The sequence below is a fragment of the Coccinella septempunctata genome, chromosome 3, assembly GCF_907165205.1.
Source record: "Coccinella septempunctata chromosome 3, icCocSept1.1, whole genome shotgun sequence".
NCBI lineage: Eukaryota > Metazoa > Arthropoda > Insecta > Coleoptera > Coccinellidae > Coccinella > Coccinella septempunctata.
This window is the reverse complement of record NC_058191.1, coordinates 29,381,886-29,406,677: the sequence shown is the minus strand read 5'-3', so window position 1 is coordinate 29,406,677 and position 24,792 is coordinate 29,381,886. Positions and strand designations below refer to the sequence as shown.

At 35.6% G+C, this 24,792-nt stretch overlaps 1 protein-coding gene across 4 annotated transcripts in view; it reads left to right on the top strand.

The window, feature by feature from the left end:
• Nucleotides 1-24,792, top strand: part of LOC123309497 — a 346,668-nt gene that overhangs the window by 307,567 nt on the left and 14,309 nt on the right. For 2 of the 4 annotated variants that reach the window (XM_044892653.1, XM_044892652.1), the window contains exon 4: nt 24,082-24,438. In XM_044892653.1, coding sequence (XP_044748588.1) covers nt 24,082-24,438 — 357 coding nt within the window. Of the gene's footprint in view, nt 1-24,081; nt 24,481-24,792 lie in introns of all 4 variants that reach the window. The other 2 variants (XM_044892651.1, XM_044892650.1) reach the window with 1 other exon arrangement.

Below are 24,792 nucleotides of genomic sequence, written 5' to 3'. Positions count from 1 at the left end.
ATTTTTACCGAAATGTCAACAAAAAACTCTGAGTCTCATTGTCTGCGTTTCTTCTGACCTCAAGAATCTAATGTTAAAATACTTGTAGGAGTCAAAGACTCACCCTGAGATAGGTATATTTATCTGTTTTAATTTAGTCTCTTTGTTTTCGAAATATTCACATTTAAATATTGTACAGTACTGGCAATTTAGTTGAGTATGCTGTGTGAATCAATAAAATTTTTACTCATTTATTTTGATGTTTCTATAATTCATTAATTCATTGCTGAAACTCGTTAATGAGAACAAATCTACAAAAAGACCAGACAAATCTACAAAAACCAGACTATCGGTGCGATCAAACTTATTATTTCTTAGCGACTGTGTGCCCTCCCGTGACTGAAGAGACCCAACCGTAACCTACAGATCCTTCCAGACTTTGGGCATGGATAGTCACCAACCAAATCTGGCCGCCGCTGTATTTTTCTCTAGTGGACCAAAGACCGCCACTGTTATCAGTCTAACGCTAGTTGTTCCCAGTTATGATTGGCATTAACTGATTTCAGAGATTGATGCAGTATATCCTTGAGCCGCTTATACTGGCCCCCTGGTTCCCGAGCTCCCTCTGTGAATTCGCCGTACAGAGCTATTTTGGGAAGTCTTGTCTTGCATCCTCAGAAAGTGGCCGGTCTATCTGAGTTGGCCCTAGGTACTTAAGTCTCAATCGTTATACAACTCGCGCGCTGCAAGACTTCTGCATTTGAAACTTTGTGAAACCATCTGATGTGCATTATTTGTCTTAGATGACGTGTTGCGTTTGTTCAAGCTGTTTAATGTGTTGCCTGTAGGGAGTCCAGCTTTCGCTTCTGTAAAGAAGCGTTGGGAGGACCACTGTTTCGTAAACAACTGTCTTGGTCGTAAGATTGAGGTCGGATTTTGAAACACTCTGTCTTTCAGCTTCCAGAATGCCCGTGATGCTCAATTGATACCGGTTGTGTATTTCCGTGTCCAGGTTAGCCCTAGTATTAATGAAGCTTCTCAAGTATTTGAACTGCTCGACCTGTTCTAGAGTTTCATTCTCTAGGCTGATATATGTGTGAAGGCTTTCTGGCGGACTCACCAGGATTTTGGTTTTGTTAATATTGAGGCCGAGGCCTAAAGCTTCGTATATATGTTTATAGGTGTCCAACACTGTCTGTAGATCCTCTGGGCTGCTAGCGATAAGTGCGCAGTCGTCTGCATATTGAAAGTTCCGTGATAAACTTTGTACGGGTTTTTGCTCCGAGGTGCTTCAGGTTAAACAGGCCTCCATCAAATCTGTATCATATTCCAGCACCTCTTGCAGGCATTCTCATGTCAGCAATTATCGAGACAGCTAAGACGGAAATATTGAACAGTAAAGGCGTTAACACGCGACCTTGTTTTATTCCAGAGTTGGTTATTAAATGGTCGGTTGTAGTCCCATTATGCTGTATTCCAGCGGTGTTGTTGGTATGGAGGCTTTTATACACTGCCAAGAAATTTTCGGGTACTCCAAGGCGTCCCATGATTTTCCATAGCGCTCTCCGATTCACCTTGTCGAAGGCCTTACTTAAATCCATATAGGCTGTTTAGATCCTTGATTGTTGTTCACGGGCCTTCTCTTGCAGCTGTCGAAGTCTAAAAATTAGGTCCACCGTACCTCGATTGGGTCGAAAGCCGCACTGGGATTAACGTGATGACTTTTCTAAGAGTGGAATCAGATGATTAGCCATAATCTTCGAGAGAATTTTGCCGGTTTTTATAATAATCGTCAACTGTCATACACAAGGCATCAAAACATAATAATTTAGTAGATGTTCTATGGATTCACAAGAACGGAAAAAAACAGCAGGAGGTAAAGCCAAGTTGTTCAAAATTAAGATGTGAATGTTCCAAAAATGAATAAATTAAATGAAGAAAATTGAATATGCTAAACTCAAAATAAAAGGCTTTTTTGAAAAGGTATTACTTACACAATCTTCCTCATTCAAAATTAAGGGGTTAAGTTAAGTTTTTATATGGTTCTGAATTTCATCTTGAAAGTTGACCCCCTCGATTCAAAAATCGACTTCTTCTACCATTTTGTGTTCATTACGCCTTTTATGTTAAGATTCCATTGCAAAAGCCCACCCTGTATACTTTTATTTCAATTCTCTTAGCAATGGCAAACACTGCGTGTACAATCTTACCGTCCATGCTATGTTATTCCAAGAAAATTTTCCTATCAGACTGAAAGTCCAACAATACGTGCCTGGACATTATACAGGAAGAGAAGGTTAGAAACAAGGTTGAAGCACTCTCTGGAGAGCCAGCAGCCTTATCCGGAAGGAAGGCAAATAGCTATTGGAGCCTTTTAACTGTAATCGTATCCATTCCTCCCTTGAAAGCGCTACTAGCGCCAATCGAAAATTGATCAAGCTATTATGAGACCCTCAACGAAATTTTTCCAGACTGCGCTTACGATTGGGGAGGTAAATAAAAAACGCACCGTGCCGGCATACAAATTGACCGAGAATTCTTGCTCTCTGTGACGTTTTTCATTTATTTCTACGTGGCGCCGGAGTTTGTCCGGAATATTGCGCGGTTTTCTTTAAAAACTCAACGACTTTATGACTGATGCCACTTCAACCCTTGTGAATTATTTATCCCGTTGTGCTGCAGGTAATGGGTTTTTCAGTTTTTATTTCGTGGAGATACATGCCGGGGCCGAAGTCGTTTTGCACATTGAAATGGAAAAGTTTATGATGTCCCGAATTAGCTAGTTTTCGAAGTGAGCGGAACGGAAACACTTTTGATGGCTTATTAGGGAATTCCGAGAACATTCCATCTGCCCAATTGCAACGAATATTCGTGATGAGTATACCGAATATTCGCCCTATCTTTTGAGTAGCTGGATATGGAATGAAATAAAAGATGCGCATGTAGAGTTTTTTTGTTTTACTCAAATTCAAATGAAGGGAATATAGTATGAATATTTCATCTCATTCCTCTAATTATTTAAAAAGGAATTCTTCGTCGAAAGGATCAAATAAAAAACGCAAGGCGACGTTTCGGTAATATTTTTTACATTTCATACATATACATCTAAACAATCACAAATCGAAATATGAAATATACAGTATTTCCAACCAAAAGATCTTTGAAATTTTTTTCAAACCAACTGGTTCAAAAAGTTGACTAGAAATAATATTGATATTCAATGATAGAAATAACGAATACAGGACACAATAAAAATATTCGTGTTGGTCAAAAATAATAAAATCTCATATCAAAACTAAAACCTAACATTGTCATGGGATACAAAAGATATTTTGATAAATGTTTCGTTTTTTATGTGATTTCCGCTCCATAAATTCGATTAAAAATAACACCACATATCAAGATGTAAGAAGAACTTATACGTTCGAAATAAATATCAAGATTTTTTAATTAAATTCATATATACGGGGTGTTTTTGAAGGTGAGGCTTTTTTTCGACCGAAGGAAGATATCATCAAAATGAGTCGTTTCACCAAAAATTGTCTATATAAAATACCCAAGATGGCTGAGATACCCTAGAAATTCGAAGGTAGGGTATCTCAGCCATCTTGGATATTTTATATAGACAATTTTTCCGAAGCCGGAGTCACCTTAGAAATTCGTCAAAATTTTATTGAATTTCAAGTACGGGACTGTGGTACTTGAAATTCAATGAAATTTTGTCGAATTGAATTTCAAGTACCACAGTCCCGTACTTGAAATTCAATAAAATTTTGTCGAATTTCTAAGGTGACTCCGGCTTCGGAAAAATGAAACAAAACATAAACATATAGCTGGACAATGAATAGTTCAGTACCGAGTTCATCGGATTAAAGACATCAGGTAACTTGAGGGAGTAATAATTGTTTTATCGTGCAATTTAGGGCGAGGAAAAAAATGTAGAAAATCGAGGCAGTTTCTTGAAAGTGCTTACGTTAGTTATGTTGAAAAAGTGCTATGATTTTTCCCCATTTTTAGGACAATTGTGAGAATGTTCGTACAAGAAGATTGTGATGCCCATTGTGAAAAAATTCGTGAATAATTTAGACGAACTTTATTGGTGAGATTTTGAAGTAATATTCCTTTTTTCACAATTGTGTCCTAAGTCTCTTCTGTTAGTTGGTATCGAAATGAGCCATTTCATAAAATCGTGCAAGTTACTAAGAAATAATGAGAAAAATTCGGCAATCCTAAGTTTCCATTTTCATTACAACGTAAATATCGAACGTGCTAATATCCTAAACGAAATCACATGGTCGAATGTATAAGTTTTTTCCATTGCTTTGCGATAATTCAGCTAACAAACGGTCTAGGGTCGTTAAGGATCTATTTCAGTAATCATTTTAAATTTTTTTTTCAACTTTGTCATTTTGAAAGTTGTATAGAAGATTTTTGGTGAAACGCTCCATTTTGACCAGTTCTACCTTCTATTAAAAAAAAGCCTCACCTTAAATACACCATGTATACCACTTATATTCTCTGATCTCCTTGGATAATCTCTTGCTGACATTATTTTCCTTCGTTAAAATCAAATGAAGTTGAAAATCGAAATTGTGCCCTTTATGCTGTCTAGATAATCATAACCATAATCCTATATAATCTTTAAATATTTATTCCTCTCTTGTTTTAATCTAGATTTAAGGTATTTTTCAGTAGAAAATATCTTTTTAATGTAAAATACTTCAAATCTTGAGTAAAACAACTGATGATTGTATAAAGATTATATAGTATTATAAAGTAACAGTTTCACCAAATTCGACTGAAACTGAGCTGGAAGTATGTTGGCGTCACAATTTGATAATGACATAATAAACAGGTTATATGCGTATATGCCAAAAAATTTTTCCACAAAAAAGTCAGCGTGTCCGGGTTGTCTTTCTTCAATGGTTGAATGAAACGTCGGTGTGAGAATTATGAACTGAACCACAGGATTACCCTCTTGAACTTAACCAACAAATTTCTTCTGCTTCAGATATCAGTATTTCATTGTTAAATCACATTTTTGAGTAGGTTTTATATCCTTATCGTATACTATAATAATTTTTGTTATATTGATCATAAACATCCTACAAAAAAATTATTTGCATGTTGATATTTACCAAAGCTATAACCGGAAGTATTATAATCAAATCATCCAACTTATTATACTCCCATACCTATTATATGAACCCTTAATCAAAAATTCCTCTATAGAAATGACAATTCAAATTAATGGATGCTGTGTTTGAGGCAAAATGTACACTTTGATGTAAATTCGAAATAATGCAAGCCAAATGAGGATCGTAGGTCTAACAATGTTGAGAGAATTATTTGAAATAATATTTATTCATATTCCTGTGAACTTCGTTCAAAATCATAATCACTTCATAAGTTTTTCATACATTCCAGCCAAATTTACGTTCAGTTGTTCCATTTAACGGTATTTTCGAAGCTGCATAAGGAATTTTATGGGACGAACTCCAAGCGTTAACCTGAAATTTAAAAAGTTTGGCCAGCATGGCTACAATCTAGAAATATTGCAGTATACCGAACGAACGTGGAACTTAATTAAAAATTTACATAATGATTAAAATTAATTCGAACATCCACGTTCCAGGAATGTTATTTATAAATCTGCAATTCTAACAAGAACTTTCGTCTCGTGTTTATATTTTTCAGACAACCGTCAGATTTTCGATGGGTATTCTGGCTCATGATGATATTGTTCATTTTACTCAGGATATGCCATTATGAAGGTTGATATCAATAGGCCCGATGCTAGTGACACGCAAAAATAGGAATTTAAAAATATAGCTTTCCTTCCCGGATATGAATCTATACCAATTCAAAAATATAGCTTCTCTTTTTGGATATGGAATAAGATGTATAGTGATAAATTATAAATATATGAAACGATTCCTTTCCATATTGTAGGGAAGTTGTACTTGATAACAAAAAACCTTGTATTTTGCAAAATCAGATCACAAATGAAAAAAATTTCACAACCATTGAATTGACTGGGAAGTATTCTAATTCCCATTGCTATACAAGAGTTTGTATCCCATCAATAAAAATTTTAATTTTACACAGATTTCATTGAACATTTTTTCATTGAAGAACAAATGTTCGTTCACTTCATTCACTTTCCGAGGTAAAATGACTTTTTCAATTGATTTCCGCATGAAAAAATTCCTCGAAAAGTCTTACCATTGGTTACAATTCGAAATCTGCCGAAAGTGAAAAAAGAAGTTCTTGAAGAGTTGCAATCTTTTCGACGAAAGTGGCAACTATATTTGCAACTTCTATTGATCGTTAAAGTGTTCTGGTAACACTTCACATTTTAGTAGTCTTTCCCCACTTATGACTAATGCGGATGGCGATGAAGTTCCGTGGTACAACCACCTCTTAACAACGGTAAGGGATCTTTAGTTGAAATAACCCAGTGCTTTTTGATTCGTTCTTTCATTTTATCTAAGTTTTGAGTTACTGAAATTAATTAGCGTTTGTCATTGGGCTCGAGGCCAATGCAAATTTATTCAGCTATTTGTCTTGACTCAATAAAATGATATACTGACAAAGAAACTGCAACACCCAGAAGCAGCTTTTAAAATTTTCTTTGGTAAAACATAGGTAGTATAGCAAGGATGATTAAAATTTGGAGGAAAAAAAAAAGTAGTTTACAATTTTTTTAATTGAATTTGTTAATATGTAATGTGTTTGTCCACTTCGGGTATCTGTACACTACCCAACAAGTCTTGGCATTGATGCAAGAAGATGGTCTATTTCTTCATGAGGTGTACTATCCCAAGCTACCTCAGAGCTGCCACTGTCCGTGGGGACTGGGGTAAATTTCCAAGACTTCTACCCATTATGTCCCAAATATGCTCTATGGGCGAAAGATCGGGGGACCTGGGCGGCCATGGCAAAAGATTTACATGGGTCGCTTCAAAAAAGTTTAAACTTACTCTGGCAACATGAGGTCGTGCATTATCTTGCTAAAATATTGGATTCCCGAGCCGGTTAAGGTGAGGGAGAACATATATGGCTCCACTAATTCTTGAAGGTAACGGAGCGCTGTCTTGTTACCTCGAATAAAGACTATAGGTTACCTACTTCTTCGGCCACCATGTGCACCCAAGGAGAATCGAGATTCATCAGAAAAGACGACCTGATGCCATTCCACTTTCCAGTGTTGTCGTTCTCTGCATCACTGTAATCGTTGCCGTCGATGCTCAAACGTAAGAGATAACACAAGATGGAGTCGATAATGCTGCAGTCCGAAACACCTTATACGGCGGTAAACCGTTCGGACAGTTACTGGATGGCCTTGTTCTCCTAACCACCCATCGGCCAAAGATCGAGTTGTCGCAAATCGGTCTCTAATGGCCATAAGTCTTAGACGCCGATCTTAAACTTCATTTGTGCCCCTTCGACGTCCGGTGCCTACTCTTCTTCGATTTTGGGCATTATCAAACCACACTTGACAACATCTCATAACAGTATTTGGATTTCTGTTCGTACGGTTAGCGATTTCTCGAAATGACAACCCCGCCTCCCGTAAAACAATAATTCGATCTCTTTCAAATTCACTTAGGCTCTAGGCATTTTAACTCTACTTTGGATCTCCTCAAACAGCTGGTTTGTTGTAAAATTCAAACAATGTGCAAAAAACGAGTACAATATTCAAGGAACAAAAAATGTTATATGAAGAAAACTTCACGATTTTCTCCAAATATTAATCATTTACTCCTTGCTACACTATCTATATTTTACCGCAAAACTTTTTTAATTTAAACCTCTCCTTCTGAGTGTTGAGTTTCTTTGTCAGTTATAAACAAGCAGTTGGCAAATGGAATGTCCAGAGGTATTTTTTCATCATTCTTTTACCAAACAAAAAAATTGAATAAAACAACTAAGGACAGTAGCATCCTATCTAGCGAAGATTAGCGAGGATATTCATGGTACGTAAGGATAAATTTTCTTTTTCATGATCTCATTTGAAATGGCATTGCATCTCGTCTCCCGATTATTCCATTCAGGAAAGGAATTTTGTGTCGCTGTCCCGAACGTACTTCCAAAAAATCCTCTTCAGGAAAGTCAAGCCGGATATTTCTTGCAGAAAGCGAGGTATCCAATTCAAGTTGGCTCGCCTCCTATTATAAATTGAAATAAACCCAAGTAAACGCCACGACGTAATGCCAGCCCGACATCGGCAGAGATTACGGGTAAAAAATCCGGAGGAGATGAAAAAGACAATGTAATTACTCAATGCCACGGCAATGCTAAGCTGCGTTGTGTCTTATGTTAATCCGCCCTAATCCCCCCCGTTTCGAAGCGACACTATTTCTGGCCGGGGTTACCCCACAGGGATGGATCCTAAATATCCTATTTTAAATACGGGTCTTCCTTGGGGTTTTTAGGTCATCGAATCGATCATATGAAATATGAGCGGAATTAAAGAGGTTAGAAGCGAAATATTCGGCCGATCCGCATCAAACTAGAGGATGAAACGTGTTCCGACAGTTTTTTCTGAAAGAAGCTTAGTGAAGAAGTGAGAAATAATTTTTCGTTTATTCGACTTTATCTATCATGGTTAATATGCTCCATTTGCGGAAAATATGAAATGATGTCATGGAATTCGCACAAATCTGAGCGTTTTCAGACAGTTTATGTTTCCAACACTGTGCTACGTTGCCGGTGCACGATTAATTTCAATCGTTTTGTGTTGGTCAAAGAGTCAGATGAACTCCATAAACTTTGGTTTCGGATGTTTTCGTTGTTGTTTTTTTTATTACATAACTTTCTCACAATCAGTTCGCTTCAGAACTACCAAACTCCCAAATTGAAAAGTTCCGTTCCGATTCCTAATTTTTATGTCTTGCATCTGTGAGTATCAAGGATCAATTATATTAGCTGTATTCGGGTTCGAATTTTGGACAGTCGAAGAATTGTTTTGGAACTGTTGCGCCCCAGTTTCGGATCCTAGAACTCTTCGATGATGGTTCTCCTCATATATGGCTCGTAAAATATGAAAAAGATTTAAATCTCAATCTCTGTTATATCTGTATAACAACTGTATTCATCAATGAATACAACATTTACAGAGACAGACTGCTTACAAGGACGCACGATTAGAACGTCCATCAGAAAAATAAAAAATATAATTGATAAATTATGAGTGGTACAAATCGAGAGTACCAATGAGGGAAACCACTAATCGTTGGTTTCGAGAAGAGCAGTGAAACCGAAAACTGATATGTTTTTCGAGCACGATGGGTGAATATGAGAATGTATCAATGAGAGTACACCTAAAATTTATCGAACAGTTCAGAATGAGATTTTGATCAGTTCTTCCTGGAAACATTGGAAAAATAATTTTGGCAGCGTCAGTACCTGAATAAGTGACTTTTCTGTTTATGAAGTTGAATTTTCTCTCTTGAATTCTTGAACACTCAGGACCATAGTGTGTAGCTCCAATTCTTATTCGATACCTTGAGTACCTATTCAAAGTTTCGTGGACCCTACAATACACCGATTTAATCTTCTTTCTCTATACTGTAACTTCGCTTTAGTCCTAATTTTACTAAAAGGTAGTGAACATATCTGTTTTCAATTTATCGAATGGCCTTGACGAAATATCTTATCCAAACCAATGAACTATTCCTAGGGTAACTATTCATTCGATAATTTCACCCATAATCCCCAGCATTTCGGCCAAAACGGACCTGTTATTTCCGCATTCTTCCCCCATTCCCATAACTCAGGAGTCTTTCGTTGAGACATCTCATTTTTCATGCAGTTTCCCCAAGTTGGTCACCCATCATTCAGATAAATTTCCTGCCTCACTTTCTAATGCTACGTATTTGGCCTTATAACGTTCCAAACGATAATAATTGAAGACATTTGATTCGTTTATTTTTATATATATGCCTTCCACATTCTTGAGAATAAAGATGCACAATATGTATGTTAGCAATTGTTAATTTGACCCCCCTTACAATATAATGATAATATCCGACTATTAATTGCGAAGGAAGAATAAGAGTATAGAACCCATGCTCTGTGCACTTTGTGCTCCAATGTAACCTGCTGTCTCTATGCATAGGTCTAAGCGACAATTACTCGAACTACCTTGTCGCGCGGTACGCTTTTTACCTGACCCTTTGTTAGAGCACCTCCACGTGCTAGATAACCGACCGCCATCTTACTTTGTGAATAAAAAGTACGAACCACGTGTTTTATTAAAGCTAACATGTATATTTTAGACAATCTCAATTATATAACTCTTCTCTTGAAACGATACTTGTAAGCGTAGCTCATGATTGTTGTGATAAACCTATGTGCAAAAAATTGAAAAAGATAATCTTGCCCCTTGAAATTTTCAGAACATTGTAATGCGAATCGTGCAAAAGAGTAAAAAACTCATGTTTGTTTAATGCTCAGCAAGTTTCCGAACCACACCCTCAACCTAATTTTGTATTTCCCTGGAAACCGAATGATTTCGCAGATGTATCATCTCACAATATACAATCTATCTTTCGAATATCAAATACGATCTATGTAGACTTTAATTATTAGGGTTCACCCTTGGTTGGCATCGGGTGAATGCTCTATTCGTCCTCACAATATTGATTTTAGATGTTTGCTACCATAATCATCGGTTTGTAATTTGGATGTTCACTAGTCAGGACGGTTCGTTATCGGAAATCCGAGTGAATTGAAGAAAGATCCTTACATATTGGAGCATCAGAAATTCAGACGGTTTTGTTACTATCGGAAGCGTCCTGTTTCATGGCTAGGTTTATATGGAATTTCTGTCGATTCATGATCCATTACAGTGCGTTATCAAACAAGAATTAACATTATCATCCTATATTACTTGGATTAAAAGTAAACGAATAAATTATGATGATGAATCGAAGTGAAGTTATTATAATTTCTAATGAAATTATTTTTATTCGGAATCAATTCAGACTGAAGAACTTGACGTCCGACAACTATTTTCACTTTAAATTTATGCAAATGATTTTCGAGGTAAATCACAACAAAGAAAATTGAACACCAATATCATACTAGAGAACACCTTTGAATTATTGAAGTGCGGAAAGAGAATAGGTTAATGGTCATGCAATTATCTAGTACCGAAATTGTACTCCATACTTCCAAAAGAACTGAAAAACATAAAAAGTGATAAAAACTTCAAGTATAGTATATACTTAGTGAGAGAAGAGATATCATAGCAAATATCATCAACTAACTCAATTAAAGTAGGCGACAAATTAACCATAAATTACCAATAAAAAAAAATTATTATGTAACAATTCTCAAACGGCTACAAAGAAAAATTCACAACCTTGCAATGCATAATATACCAATATATAGGACACATAACCTGGAAAGGACAAAAATTAAAACCCCAAGATGGCAATAATTTCGACACAAAAATGATTGAGTAGGTATATTAAATTCAGTGAAATTATTTTTGCTTATTTTTGAAAACACAATGAACATGAATTTCACAGAATCGTGATTACAATTCTGTTTTGAAAATTTGCATGTTGAGGCTTTCGACAATGAACTGTCTTCCTGAAAATTTTCAGAGCTCTGCAGTTATAAACGGAAGTTGCAGAGAGAAAATTTATTGTCGAAAATCGCAATATGCAAATTTCCAGCACGAAATTTTGATTAGTATTCCTACAACGTCTAATACGCAAATGCGGTCTCAAATATGGCGGTCAAGTCAATCTTGCGCTCTTATTGAGACAGCTTGTATATACAAAAATATTCTTAGAATGTGCTAGTGAACAATATACAATCTTGAAAAGGTACCACCCTTTATATCTCGGTCCCTATGCAAAATCAGGAAAAATGCAAAAAGAGTTAAACTTAAGCTCGCATATGATTGGTTGCAATAAAATTGTATCAACCCTGTGAGCATTATGGCAACAATCCCGATAATATCAAATGGGAAGAGGGTTTGAAGGACACCTTGTTTTAAAGGTGATCCAAATGCTTTTTCAAGAATGGCACAACTTTGTTTGTATGCTCTTGCGAAACATGGAAAAAGAGTAGAATAGTTACAAATAGTTACAATGAAACATGAAAATTTCACCATGAAAGGGTTTCAGAATGTTATCCATCATTTGTAGACAAAAATATAACCTATTTTCAAATTTTATCTTTACGTTTTGGAAAACTTAAACTTTATCGGCTTGGTTTGCTTATTCTTCTGCTCAATTCTTCTACATCTCGAGGCTATGGCTTCGAATGTTGAGAAAAAAATCTAAAAGTGTCAAGTCTGGGAAGCGTAGTGGCCATTCAATTGGCCTGGCCGTCTTCTACTTCTCTTGGACATGATCAGTGAGCCAATGCCTCCCTGGATGAAAGTATAATGAGATGGAGCTCCCTTCCCCAATTATGTAAGACAATGGGTCACAGAAAATTTTCAAGAGAAATAAATTGGTAGAAGAAGGCCGATTAAATAGCCACCACGTCTCTTAGACTTCAAACTTTGACATTTTGTCCTCTGGAAACATTCGAAGTTGATTGTGTATGAAACAAAGCCCCAAAATTCAGAAGAATTGAAAGTAAGAATACGCACAGCCGAGAAGTTGAGGTTTTCCTAAAAGTAAGGACTGAATTTGCAAATAAATTGTATTTTTGTCTATGAAATAGTGGACAACCATCTGAAAATCGTTTGTTGTATTCAATTTCTTATCATTTTTATGTTACATTGTAACTCTTGCTATGGCTATTCTACTCTTTTATCTTATTTTTCGAAGTTCTAACAGAAAAAGTCGACAATAGGGCATTTCTCAAAAAAACAATCTAATTACCTTCAAAGCAAGGTATCCCTCAACCCTCATTTGAGATTTTTGGGGTTGCTGTCATCATACTCACAGGGGGAATACAAATTTACTTGAACCAACCGTATAAAATGACCCACCAACCAAAATTTAAATCTTTTTGCATTTTTTTTATTTTACATGGGGGCCTAGATGAGTTGCACTTTTTCGAATTGACACACTGTATGAATGGCTGCAGGAGAAAAAACTGGAATATCTGCTAGTACTTTAAATGGCAATGATACGCCAATAACAGCGACCATCATATACCGGGTGGCCCACCCCAGACGCGGCGCTCCTTTTGAGGGAGTAAATAAAGATATTTCGAAAATATTTTCTTGTGGTGTGTGTAGGGTGTTCAAAAGCATAATTTAAAATTATTGTCATATATACAGGGTCTGCGAAAACAAAGATATAGACCAAAGTTACACTTTTTTAAATGTAACACTCTGTATTTGACCTAAAAAATGGAATGGCAAAGAGCTCAAATTATGATGTTTTTCTTCAGTTCTTCACTTTATACTTTAAAAAAACCATTTATGAGGTAATGGCGAAAATGGTTTAGTAGTTTTGAATCAAAAATCGAAAATTGTTCAGAAACTATCAGGTTTAGATGTAGGAAAATTTCATGAATATAGTTTCGAAATTAATTTTTATGTTCAACAAGATATAGAAATACCGGGTGTGCCATTTGAAATAAGAAAGTTTTCGACGATTATTTGTAGTTGATGTTTGAGAATTAATTATTATCACTCTGTATATTACCGACATGAAATTTTCTTTTATATGTAAGAGTCCAACTTGTCAACTCGAAAAAATTCTGTCTGTGTCGCTAGCGTAACTAGTGTCTTCATTAATTGCTATTTGAAAAAACTCCATATTTGCGATTTTTCGCCATTATCTCGTAAAGGGTGCTTCTGAGCTATAAAGTAATCTGAAGAAACTCATCATAATTTGAGCTTGTCATTCCATTTTTGAGGTCAAATATAGGGTGTTACATTTAAAAAAGTGCAACTTTGGTCTCTATCTTTGTTTTCGAACACCCTGTATATATGACAATAATTTTAAATTGTGCTTTGGGACATCCTGCACACACCACAAGAAAAGAATTTCAAAATATCTTCATTTACTCCCTCAAAATGAGCGCCGCGTCTGGGGTGGGCCACCTGGTATATGTGAGAGGGTGAAAGCATGGAGCGCTTGATATTCATGAGGAAACTGAACGAATCATTGATACACCTCAAATTTTCCCCTCGTACGGGGAAAACGAATATGGGGAAAACGAGTATGAAGAAAAGCCAGATTAACGTCCTCACGTCTGATATGTCGGAACTGTCAGTTTTCATTTAACGGAAAATCAGATCCGAACGGTTCGGTCCAATTTTTGAGATGGTTCTTTCAGCGGCGAAATCCCCGTCGTCGCACAAAAACATCGAGTGGCGAATTCACACGCTAACCCCGCCCGAATGGCCCGCATTGAGACGTTTTCCCGTCGTTCATTAATTTCCGTCCGGGCGGATGGCCGGAACTACAAAGGAGAATGAAACGCCGGATGAAAAACGGTACGGAATATCCCGGTAAGTATGTTTTTCAAGCAATCTCATAAGATTATTCAATTATTCTAAAAAGGGATTCAGTCGCCACATTCAGGCCCGCCGTTTTTTCCTACCTGCCATGCTAGTTTCCATCGAGAGCAGTTTCCCTCGCAGTTTTCCTTCGTTATTTAACTTTTATCCTTCTTTCTGAATTCGAAATAACTTCCGCGATTTCCTTAACACGTCAGGATGGTGACAGATTGCGTTAGGTGGAAAAATCATGAAGGAATTTTACGGCGACCCGGACGATAAAGCCTTGATTTATAAGTTTGGGTTTTTTCTTTGGTCCTTCAGCCTCGGATGATGAAAGATTTTGATTGAATGCGGCACGTAATTCGAGAGTTCATATAATGCAGTGATTATATCACCTTTATGATATGGGAAAAAATTCCCAATATCTTTGTTAATTGATTAAAATTAGAATTAAAATAATATTTTGAAATAAGTAACATATAACAACCGGTATTATGGGACTTATACGGAAGAATTTCTAAGAATATCAGGGTGGCATTTGGAAAAAAAAAATAACAGACGAAATTTTATTTCCAAAAATGATTTTTGATTCGATTATTCATAAAATGAATAAGTCACCTGCATGAAGTTAATACAGTAATAAAAACAAATATCAACAACATCTATAGACTCAGAGAGACATTATTCAACTAAAAGCGGAGATAATCCAGAATAGTTCAAATGAGAAGTTAATTGAGGTCAGACTTAGACTTTGGGAAGTTCAATAAATTCAAAATTAACACCACAGTGAGAGGGCAATCAATGAAAATTGATTGCGAGAGCCTCTTTATTCCATCAGAAAAACAGAATAATCAATTTTAATGAGAATGCTGAGTTGTAAGAGTGGAATAGGCTAAGAGGTGAACCTAAATTGTCTAAGTCTGGTCATCAATGTGAGATCAATACATTAAATGTGAGTCGAGCAATAATTATAATTCAAATATGAGCAGTTATAAGTTAAATGAGAAAAGTAAGAATATTATAATCGATATGAGAAGAGCAAGAATATTATAATCACTATGAGAAGAGCAAGAATATGATAATCACTATGAGAAGAGCAAGAATATCATAAAAGTAACGTTGGTCTTGAAGAGTGCAAAAATTCATCAATGAATACAACATTTACAGAGACCGACTGCTTACAAGGAAGGACGATTAGAACGTCCATCAGAAAAATAAAAGATACAATTGATAAATTATGAGTGTTACAAATCGAGAGTACCAATGAGGGAAACCACTAATCGTTGGTTTCGAGAAGAGCAGAAACTCGAAAACTAGGATGTGTATCGAGCACGATGAATGAATATGAGAACGTATCAATGAGTAGATCATATCAACTGAGTGTGCACGATTACTAGAGCAGGCCCTTCAGGGTGAACCAGGACGAGAGACTGTCAACCTGTATCATGGCTCACCACTGGCTGTTTACCAATATTTGACAAGTTCACATCGTGTTCTGAAGGAAAACCACTAATCTAGGGTCCACCCTGGAGAACATGAGGATTCATTCATCTGAAACTCGATAACAGTAATTAAATGAAATGAACTGGTTCGAATAAAAGAAATGACCACCAAAAGACAATAAATCAGTACTCATTATCAATGAGAAAGACGTGAGAAGAATACAATTCTGGTGCTACATACCCTTTTCCATGTGAGAAAATCTAGAGAGGTCTGAAAATCTATTTGAGGGGTGAAATATAATAAAATATTTATTCATGATTGAGATGACTCTAGAAAAAGTGTGAAATGAGCAGTAGAAAATGAGAATCATCAACATGTTTTGTAGACTTTTTAAACTCTCGAACGTGGATACATTTCATTCATAATGAAATCACGAAAAAGACATGGAAACGGATTAACTAATAATTTTGAAAAGACTGAGGGTACATAACCTTTTTAGGAGAACAAGTTAGCATCAAAATTCGACGAGAAGACTTTGAAGAGAATTTCTTGAATGAGATGGACTAATAAAGAAGTACTACAATAATCGAGGTTGATGAGAAGTCAAGTCAACAACGTGAACAAAGAGAATAATAAGAAAATGTGTAGTTTTCCGCTTCTGAAACACTGAAAGTGGGGCTGCCGCTTAGGTCAATTAGCGCACCACAGAATTGGGGTACTACATTTTAGATTCATCTTCAAATTGAAAGGTAATGAATATCCTGGCAAAATATCTAGACATCACGATGAATCTGCAATATATTTAGTTTCTGAAAAACCACAATTTACTTGTACATCAATCGAGAATAATTGATACGCTGTTCAATTGATCATTATGAAAGCAAATAATTATGAAATGATGCACGAAATATTTAATTTGTCGTCATTCTATGGATGAAACATGTTTATATTCATTCATTCACATAATGACAACACTATATTACTGAATTCTATAGAATGACGAACTATCCCCGTGTTTGTCCAATTTGTCGCGGTCAATAATCATATGTTCAACCAACCTATCATTCCATTTACAAATATACTACTCTTAACAGATATATAGATACATATGAGCGTTCTATATTTCTTCTATTTATCAGACCATCATTTCAGGCAAAATATTCTAATGTGCTCCCCTCCACAGCTATGAAATATGCTACAAATGTAGATGAATTTGTGGGAGCAATAATTTGGAATTTGGGTGAATAATAAAATGGAGAACTAAATTGAGGCAAATGCCAGTTTTATTAGTACTACGGTTGATTTTTCGCTTTATTCAACTTTTCGTTCCATTCAGCACTTATGAAAGAGAAGTATTGTAGCATATTTTTACAATTTTGGTGGACATCTTCCTTCTTTTAATTTATTGCGTAACTCTGGTTTACTTTTTTGATCTCAAACTTCACACTTACACTTCTAATGAGTTATTGTTCGTTGCTATGGTAACGCAATATTTTTTTATACATGGAACTGGTAGAGGCTAACTAGATATTACTACATCATCGTCATCATCGTATGAACAAATCAAGAGTCTTGGCATCCTCCAATAATAATGAGTTAGAACTCATCATAATACCCTATTCTCTAATTATGTAAGAGAATACGATTCTTCAGGCAAATTTGAAGGGTTGTAGCTCCTGTAGAGATTTTTGACGTTTTTTGCAGTCTCCATGTAGCTGATGAATATATTTTCCACATTCTAAAATCATGCAGAAGATCTGATAACGTAACATAATCCGCCATATCTTTCCTGAACCTGTTCTGTTAAAGAGGGAAAATAATTCTGATTTTCGTGTCAGATTAAGATTAATTAAGTTAGCTGGTTGAACCTTCAGTGCAATAATCTCAAGCGCCAGCAAGGGAAGGAGTAAACTGTTTTATAAAACTTCATCGCTCACAAAACCACAATTGAGGCACTCAGAAGGATATGCCCGCATCCAGCCAAACCAGGGATGCCCTCAGCACCGAACTTGGGAATGAACCCACCACATTTATAACTCCTTAGCTTTGACAGAGTTTTTGCATGCCGCCTGATTTATGTGTTTCGTGCTTCAGACTCATATTGAACGAACGGACGTAATATGAGTGGTCTCGTTTAAAATATGGATCGTTTTTCTCCTGACGGAAGTAAAAAGCCCAATATATTTCTTCTGCATAAGCTATCGGCCTCCTAATTCCCAAAAATCAATATTTTGTACGACTTGGAGCATACTTCGGGGATATTAAATTCTCCATCAGAGTCGTTTTATTGCTTAACTGAAGACATTTTCAATGGGGCTTCGATTTCGCGAGAAGTGGAAAAGTTGATTAATTTTTTTCGGGCAAGGAAGTCATCGACGGAATGAGCTCGATGTGATATTGGCATACTGCTATTTGGAAATACGTACTGCCTTCAAATATTTTCCTCAAAAAATCCTCTCCATATTAGCTTTATCCTTCCTAAGTAGAAACTCGAAATGTGTCAAATGTCAAAGGAACCACGAATATTATGATGACCAGTTCAGAAATGTTTGCCAACCTTGTAAATATTCGAATATACTCTTACGTAGTTTTTTTTAATTATATTTGTGCCTTTCGGTTGCTTTAAACGTTTTACAATCCTTGGAATGTCGCTGGCTCTAAAAGCCAAAATTTATATTGTATATTCAGGGTAAGCTTCGACATCATTCAGGCGTTTTTTTCGTGTTTCGTGCATTATATTTATTGTTTCGTCCAAACACTAATAATTTATTCATTATTAGATTATGGTTTCATCACACAACACAAAACACATTAGTAGTTGAGGCGTTCTATGATGAAACCATAGTCTACTAATAAATAAATTATTAGTCTATGGATGAAACCATAAACGAAACACGAAAAAAAAACGCCTGAATAATGTCGAAACTGTTACATATTCGAAAATGTTGCATGAAGTGATTCTCGAGATTTTTATTTTGCTATTTTTTTATAAGAAACCATGTTTCGCATTTGTCTTTGATCTACTATCAGACAAAGTTCTTAAAAGCTGAACTCTAGCCAACCGACCTCTATAAATATATACAGAGCAGCATTATATCAATAGAAAGAAAGCACAAGTTTATTCCATGATTTTCGGCTACATAACTATCATTATTCTGATACAATCATTATAAATTGAGTTTTTGTAGCCTATATCATGCTATTCATATATTTCCTGCTCTCACCTATAGTGAGAATTTCTGCTAGTTTATGTATAGCCTTTTCAGTCTTCATGTAACATGCTAGCTCTGCTGTTAATTATGAATAAAAAAAACGAATCCAACATCAATCATTTTTTCATATTCTTATTCAAAACATAATGCCTGTTTCAACAGGTATTATTATCTACAAATGCATCGTCAGATGTTCAGCTAACTGTATAGTGGTCATAAATCAATCGTATATTACATTACACCGTGTTGAACGTATACAGGTTGCAGTGATAATGTGTGTTATTTCATTGATGAATAATAATGAGACTCATTTACATGTATAGTTGAAATTAACTACGCAGTTTGCTGATTCTCGTCAAGGAAAAAATCGTATTGAAATAGAAAGGGTATATTGAATTATGTTTCTCCATGTATAGTTTGATCTGCCTGCTCATTAGGTATCCCACACGTGTAGTGTTTCTTTCGACCTCAGGAATCTTCTGTTACAATGCAGGGTGTTTTCAAAGGTGAGGCTCTTTTTTTGACAGAAGGTAGAACTCGTCAAAATAAGTCGTTCAACCAAAAATTGGCTATATAAAATATCCAAGATGGCTGAGATACAGCCTCTAGAAGTTCGATAACATTTCATTGAATTTCAAGTGCGGGACTGTGGAAGGTATGACTCAGGCATCGCAAAAACGAAACAAAACATAAACACATGGCTGGACAATGAATGTTTCAGTACCAAGTTTATCGGATTAGATGCATCAGGTCACATTTGAGAGAATCATAATTGTTGTATCGTGCAATTTAGGGTGGAAAAAATTTAGAAAATCTAGGCAATTTTTGACTATGTTGAAAAAGTGCTATGATGTTTCCGTATTTCATCCTATTTTTACGACGATTGTTGGAATGTTCGAACAAGAAGATTGTGATGCCCATTGCGGAAAAATTCGTGAATAATTTAGACGAATTTTATTTGTGAGATTCTGAAGTATTATTTTAATTTTTACATTTGTGTCCTAAGTGTCTTTTGTTGGTAGAAGCCATTTCATAAAATCGTGTAAATTACTAAAAAATAATGAGAACGATTTGGCAATCCTTAGTTTCTATTCCCATTACCAAGTAAATATCGAACGAGCCAATATCCTGAATGAAACCACCACGACCTAGACAAACGATCTAGGGTCGTATTGGGATCTATTTCAGTAATCATTTTCAATTTTTTTTTCAACTTAGTCATTTTGGAAGTGTGGAATAGGTGATTTTTGGTAAAACGCTTCATTTTGACCAGTTCTACCTTCTGTTGGAAAAAAAACCTTACCCTGTATAATTAGTAGGTACAAGTCAAAGACTTATCCTGTCTGAATTATGGATTTTTCTTCAAATGAAAATGTCCATTGTGCTACCTGTTTTAAGCGCAGTGTAAACAGGATTACTCACTGCGCTTCATTATTATCAGACTGTTTTTTTTTTCAATATTTTTATTTTATATTCTTTTTTTATATCTTTTCTGCATTTTTTTATCGATTTCGTGTGAGCTCTTTTTGCTTTTGACATCCAGCAGTTTCTATACATCTTATGAGCCTTACAGTTTTGATTTGTGACATCATCTATTTCTTCGACATAGTAAGAATGATAGATGAATCACGAATATGGTATACTATACTTTGTACACGGTTGTTGAAAGATCCATAAGTGACTTTTACTCATGCAGCACAAGTGATTGATGTATGTCATAATGATCAAGCGAACAGATAGATTATAATCAATTAATTCAGTAGGCGTGGACCAAATGCATTCTGATTCTCCTAGTTTATTCTAGCTGAGCTTCAGGGTGTAATTTCAAGTATTCATAGCATGAGAATAAGTCAATCGAATCTGGACCGGAAAGCATTCTGCACAAGTGTGACAACTTGTGTGAGACAAACCATCTCATCACGGAACCAACGACTCTATTTCTTCTGAAAACTCGACAAACTTCTGGGAGATCAATAATAGAACTCGATTTCCCGCATTCCGCTCCCCAGGAAACTACGAGCTTTTCATCAAGAGAACTGCCGTTGGAATGAAAACCATCCATGTCTCGTTGCACCAACCAATTCGATCTGACGCGAAAGAACAATATGGCATGGCGAAGAAGTCGGTGTAAAAACTGATTAAAATGTAGATTCGGATGGTGGAATATTTAATGGGAATGTGCAAAGTTTTAAATATGCAAACTGCGGAATGCACATGGGATCCGGACTGGAGGGGATGATTACTCGGTTCGGTAATCAAATCGGGCATGATGTTAGGATTTTTCTGAGGGAGGATGGATAGCATTGAAGGCTGAAGAGATATCATAAAAAAACAAATCTTGAGACTTATCAAAAAGGATATATAATTGCTATTAAACTTAATCAACTGTTATCCTATCAAAAGGAGTATATGGCTCAAATTCTTCCAGATAAAATACAGGGGGTATTTGGAAGTTGAGGCTTTTTTTCAACAGAAGATAGAACTGGTTAAAATGAAGCATTTCACCTTAAATCACTTATACAAAACTTTCAAAATGACAAAGTTGAAAAAAAAAATAAAAAATTAAATACTGAACTAGATCCCTATACGACCCTAGACCGTTTGTTAGCTGAATTATCGCAAAGCAGTGGGAAAAAATTTATCTCCTAATTCGGCCATTCTTCGTTTAGGATATTGGCCCGTTCGATATTTACATGATAATAAAAATGGAAACTTAGGATTGCCGAATTGTTCTCATTGTTCTTTAGTAACTTACAAGATTTTATGAAATGGCTCATTTCTATAACAACTGTCAGTAGAGAGTTAGGACACAAGTGTAAAAAATAGAATAATACTGCGAAATCTCACCAATAAAATTTGTCCAAATTATTCACGATTTCATAATGGCATTACAATCTTCTTGTTCGAACATTCCAACAATCGTCGTAAAAATGAGATGAACTGGAGAAACATCATAGCACTTTTTCAACATAACTTACATAAGCACTTTCAAGATACTGCCCCGACTTTCTACATTTTTTTTCACCCTAAATTGCACGATACAACAATTATGATTCTCTCAAAAGTGATCTGATGCATCTAATCGGATAAACTTGGTACTGTAACATTCATTGTCCAGCCATATGTTTATGTTTTGTTTCGCTTTTGTGATTCCGGAGTAACCTTCAGTTCCCTATTTAAAATTCAATGAAATGTTGTCGAACTTCTAGGGGTTGTATCTCAGTCAGCTTGTATATTTTATTTAGATAATTTTTGGTTGAACGACTTATTTTGATGAGTTCTACCTTCTCTCAAAAAAAAAGCCTCACCTTTGAAAACACCCTGTATATTCAACCTCCTGATTGATGCGGTATATCAGATTCTGTTTTATATTCAAAATCCAGTGAAGTCATCAGGAGTTCCTCAGAAGAAGTTCGTCATGTCATATTTTTACGATTTACTTTTTTCAAACGGCATCATTTTTCCTTAGCCATTGTAATTTTTGCGAGAATGATAACTAAACTTGTGAAATTTATGTCACAGTTTTTACCGTTTTCAAAAATCTTTTTTTTTCATCCCAATTCTATAACAGGTTAACTAACGGTTATATGGCAAGTGAAAAAAAAAATAGGTAAGGTTGAGAAAGCAAATCGAAGTATCTGACAGCCTCAACATTGATAAACTATACCTTTCTCTCTAATGATCTAATCACACATTGAAATTTGGTGACATTCTAGACAAAACTGTTGAAGTTCTATAAGAAATCTTGTACCTATTCATCCAGAGCGAGATCTCTTTTCATGAAATCAGTTGCAAAGAATGTATTCAATCTTTTTTTCTTGTACGTAGCACAAAGCGCTAATATACAGGGTGAGTCTTTGGCTCGTACGAATATTTCAACAGTAGATTCTTGAGGTCAGAAAAACACTTTTTTCGCTTACAATTTTTTTCCGATTCGGCTCCATTTAAAAGATATAGGCTGTTAAAAAATCATAAAAAATGTTATTTTTTGTTCTACATCACAAACGATTCTATCGAAGGAAATGTATTTCGGAATAAAGTTTTTCCTTTATTTGATTAATTTTTTTCGAACAAAAGATATCACCTACGTCTTCCAGTTCTCTCATTATGACCATTGCGTACTATAAAAATACCAAAAATTCAAAGAACCCAACGCTTGAAACTAAGTTGGACGCTATCTAATGAATATTTGTTTGTTATGTAAAATAAAAGTTCTCTTCATATTTTTTCGTAACATTCGCCGTTTTCGAGTACTTTGAGGTTAAAAAAAATATTTGTGAAATTCGAAAAATTGAGTGCTTTGACTCAATGCAACTCTTATAAAAGATTTTAAAACACACACAGATTTAACCAGTTATTCTGAAGGTAACTTTGTTTTTTCAGGGATGGCACAACTCATAATGAAAACTTAAAATGGCTATATCTTTTTATCAGTGCTGAATTGGAAAAAATGGTATAGGAAAAAGTGTTTCTTTTGACCTCAAGAATCTAATGTTGAAATATTTGTACAAGTCAAAGACTCATCCTTTATACTGGTCGTTCGAAAAAACACTGTCTAAATTTCTGTGGAAGTCTACTAGTCGATTTTCAAATTGTCAATAGTGTATTCCCACCAAAAATTTTGTTTCAGAATAAAAAAAAAAAACCTAAATGCTGTCGGTCTCAATGTGTTTATCATCCCTTTCTTCTTCTTCCTGAAGACAGATATTCTCGGAAACGGCAAAGTTTCGAACACCATTATCAGAATTTTGCATACGTTAAAATAAAGGGTTTGAGATGACAAGTTCTGTTGGTCCAATTAATGAAATACAAATGCAAAAAATCCATCTATTTTTTCGTTGTGAATAGAAATGTAGAGATGAAACAACTTAGTTCGCAATTGAACTAATCTATTTATGCCCTTTTCTGTGAAGAAATTGGTCCAATATAATTCACGGAATTCTATGTTGAAATAATGCTAACCGATGTTCGAAATATTATTTGCTCACATGTGAAACCAACTCATATTTTTTTCAGCTCTACCAGAAGAAGGCCCTAAGATTACGGGTGGAAGACCACGGTATCAAGTTGGCGATACAGTACGCGTAAACTGCACTGCAGGCAGGTCCAAACCGGCAGCTGTTCTGAACTGGTTCATAAACGGCGAACCTGCGAACGCATCTTTCCTGAAAGGACCCGACATAATAGTTACCGGCAGAGAAGGACTAGAAACATCAGTACTTGGTCTCGAGTTCACAGTCCGCCACAAACATTTCAAAAGGGGTGACATGAAATTGAAATGTTTGGCCACCATTGCAACGATATACTTGAAGAGCAACGAAGAAAGTGTGGAAGGGGAAAGGCCACAAAGAGCTTCTGTACTGGAAAGTCGAGGTACGGCAGCCCCTGTTAATTCGAGAGCTGATAGAGTTCAAGGTAATGGGTGCATCTTAGTATAATAGCTATAAAAAGTTCAATTGGACGAAAATTCATGTTTGAATAATGCAAGGTGATAAACTACTCATGCATGCTCTTGTGGGATATACTCTGGAGGCCTGATTGGTTGTGGCATAGCCCCAATTTCTCCATTATTCAGTTGTCATGATACCTTGACAGTTGTATGTGCTCAAGGGATTTACGCAGATCAATAATGATCGGGACTGAATATTTTATAGTACCTACTTGGGCAAACATACATATATAGATATAGAAGGGACAAGTCCCTTTCAGTGATGAAATATCGACGTA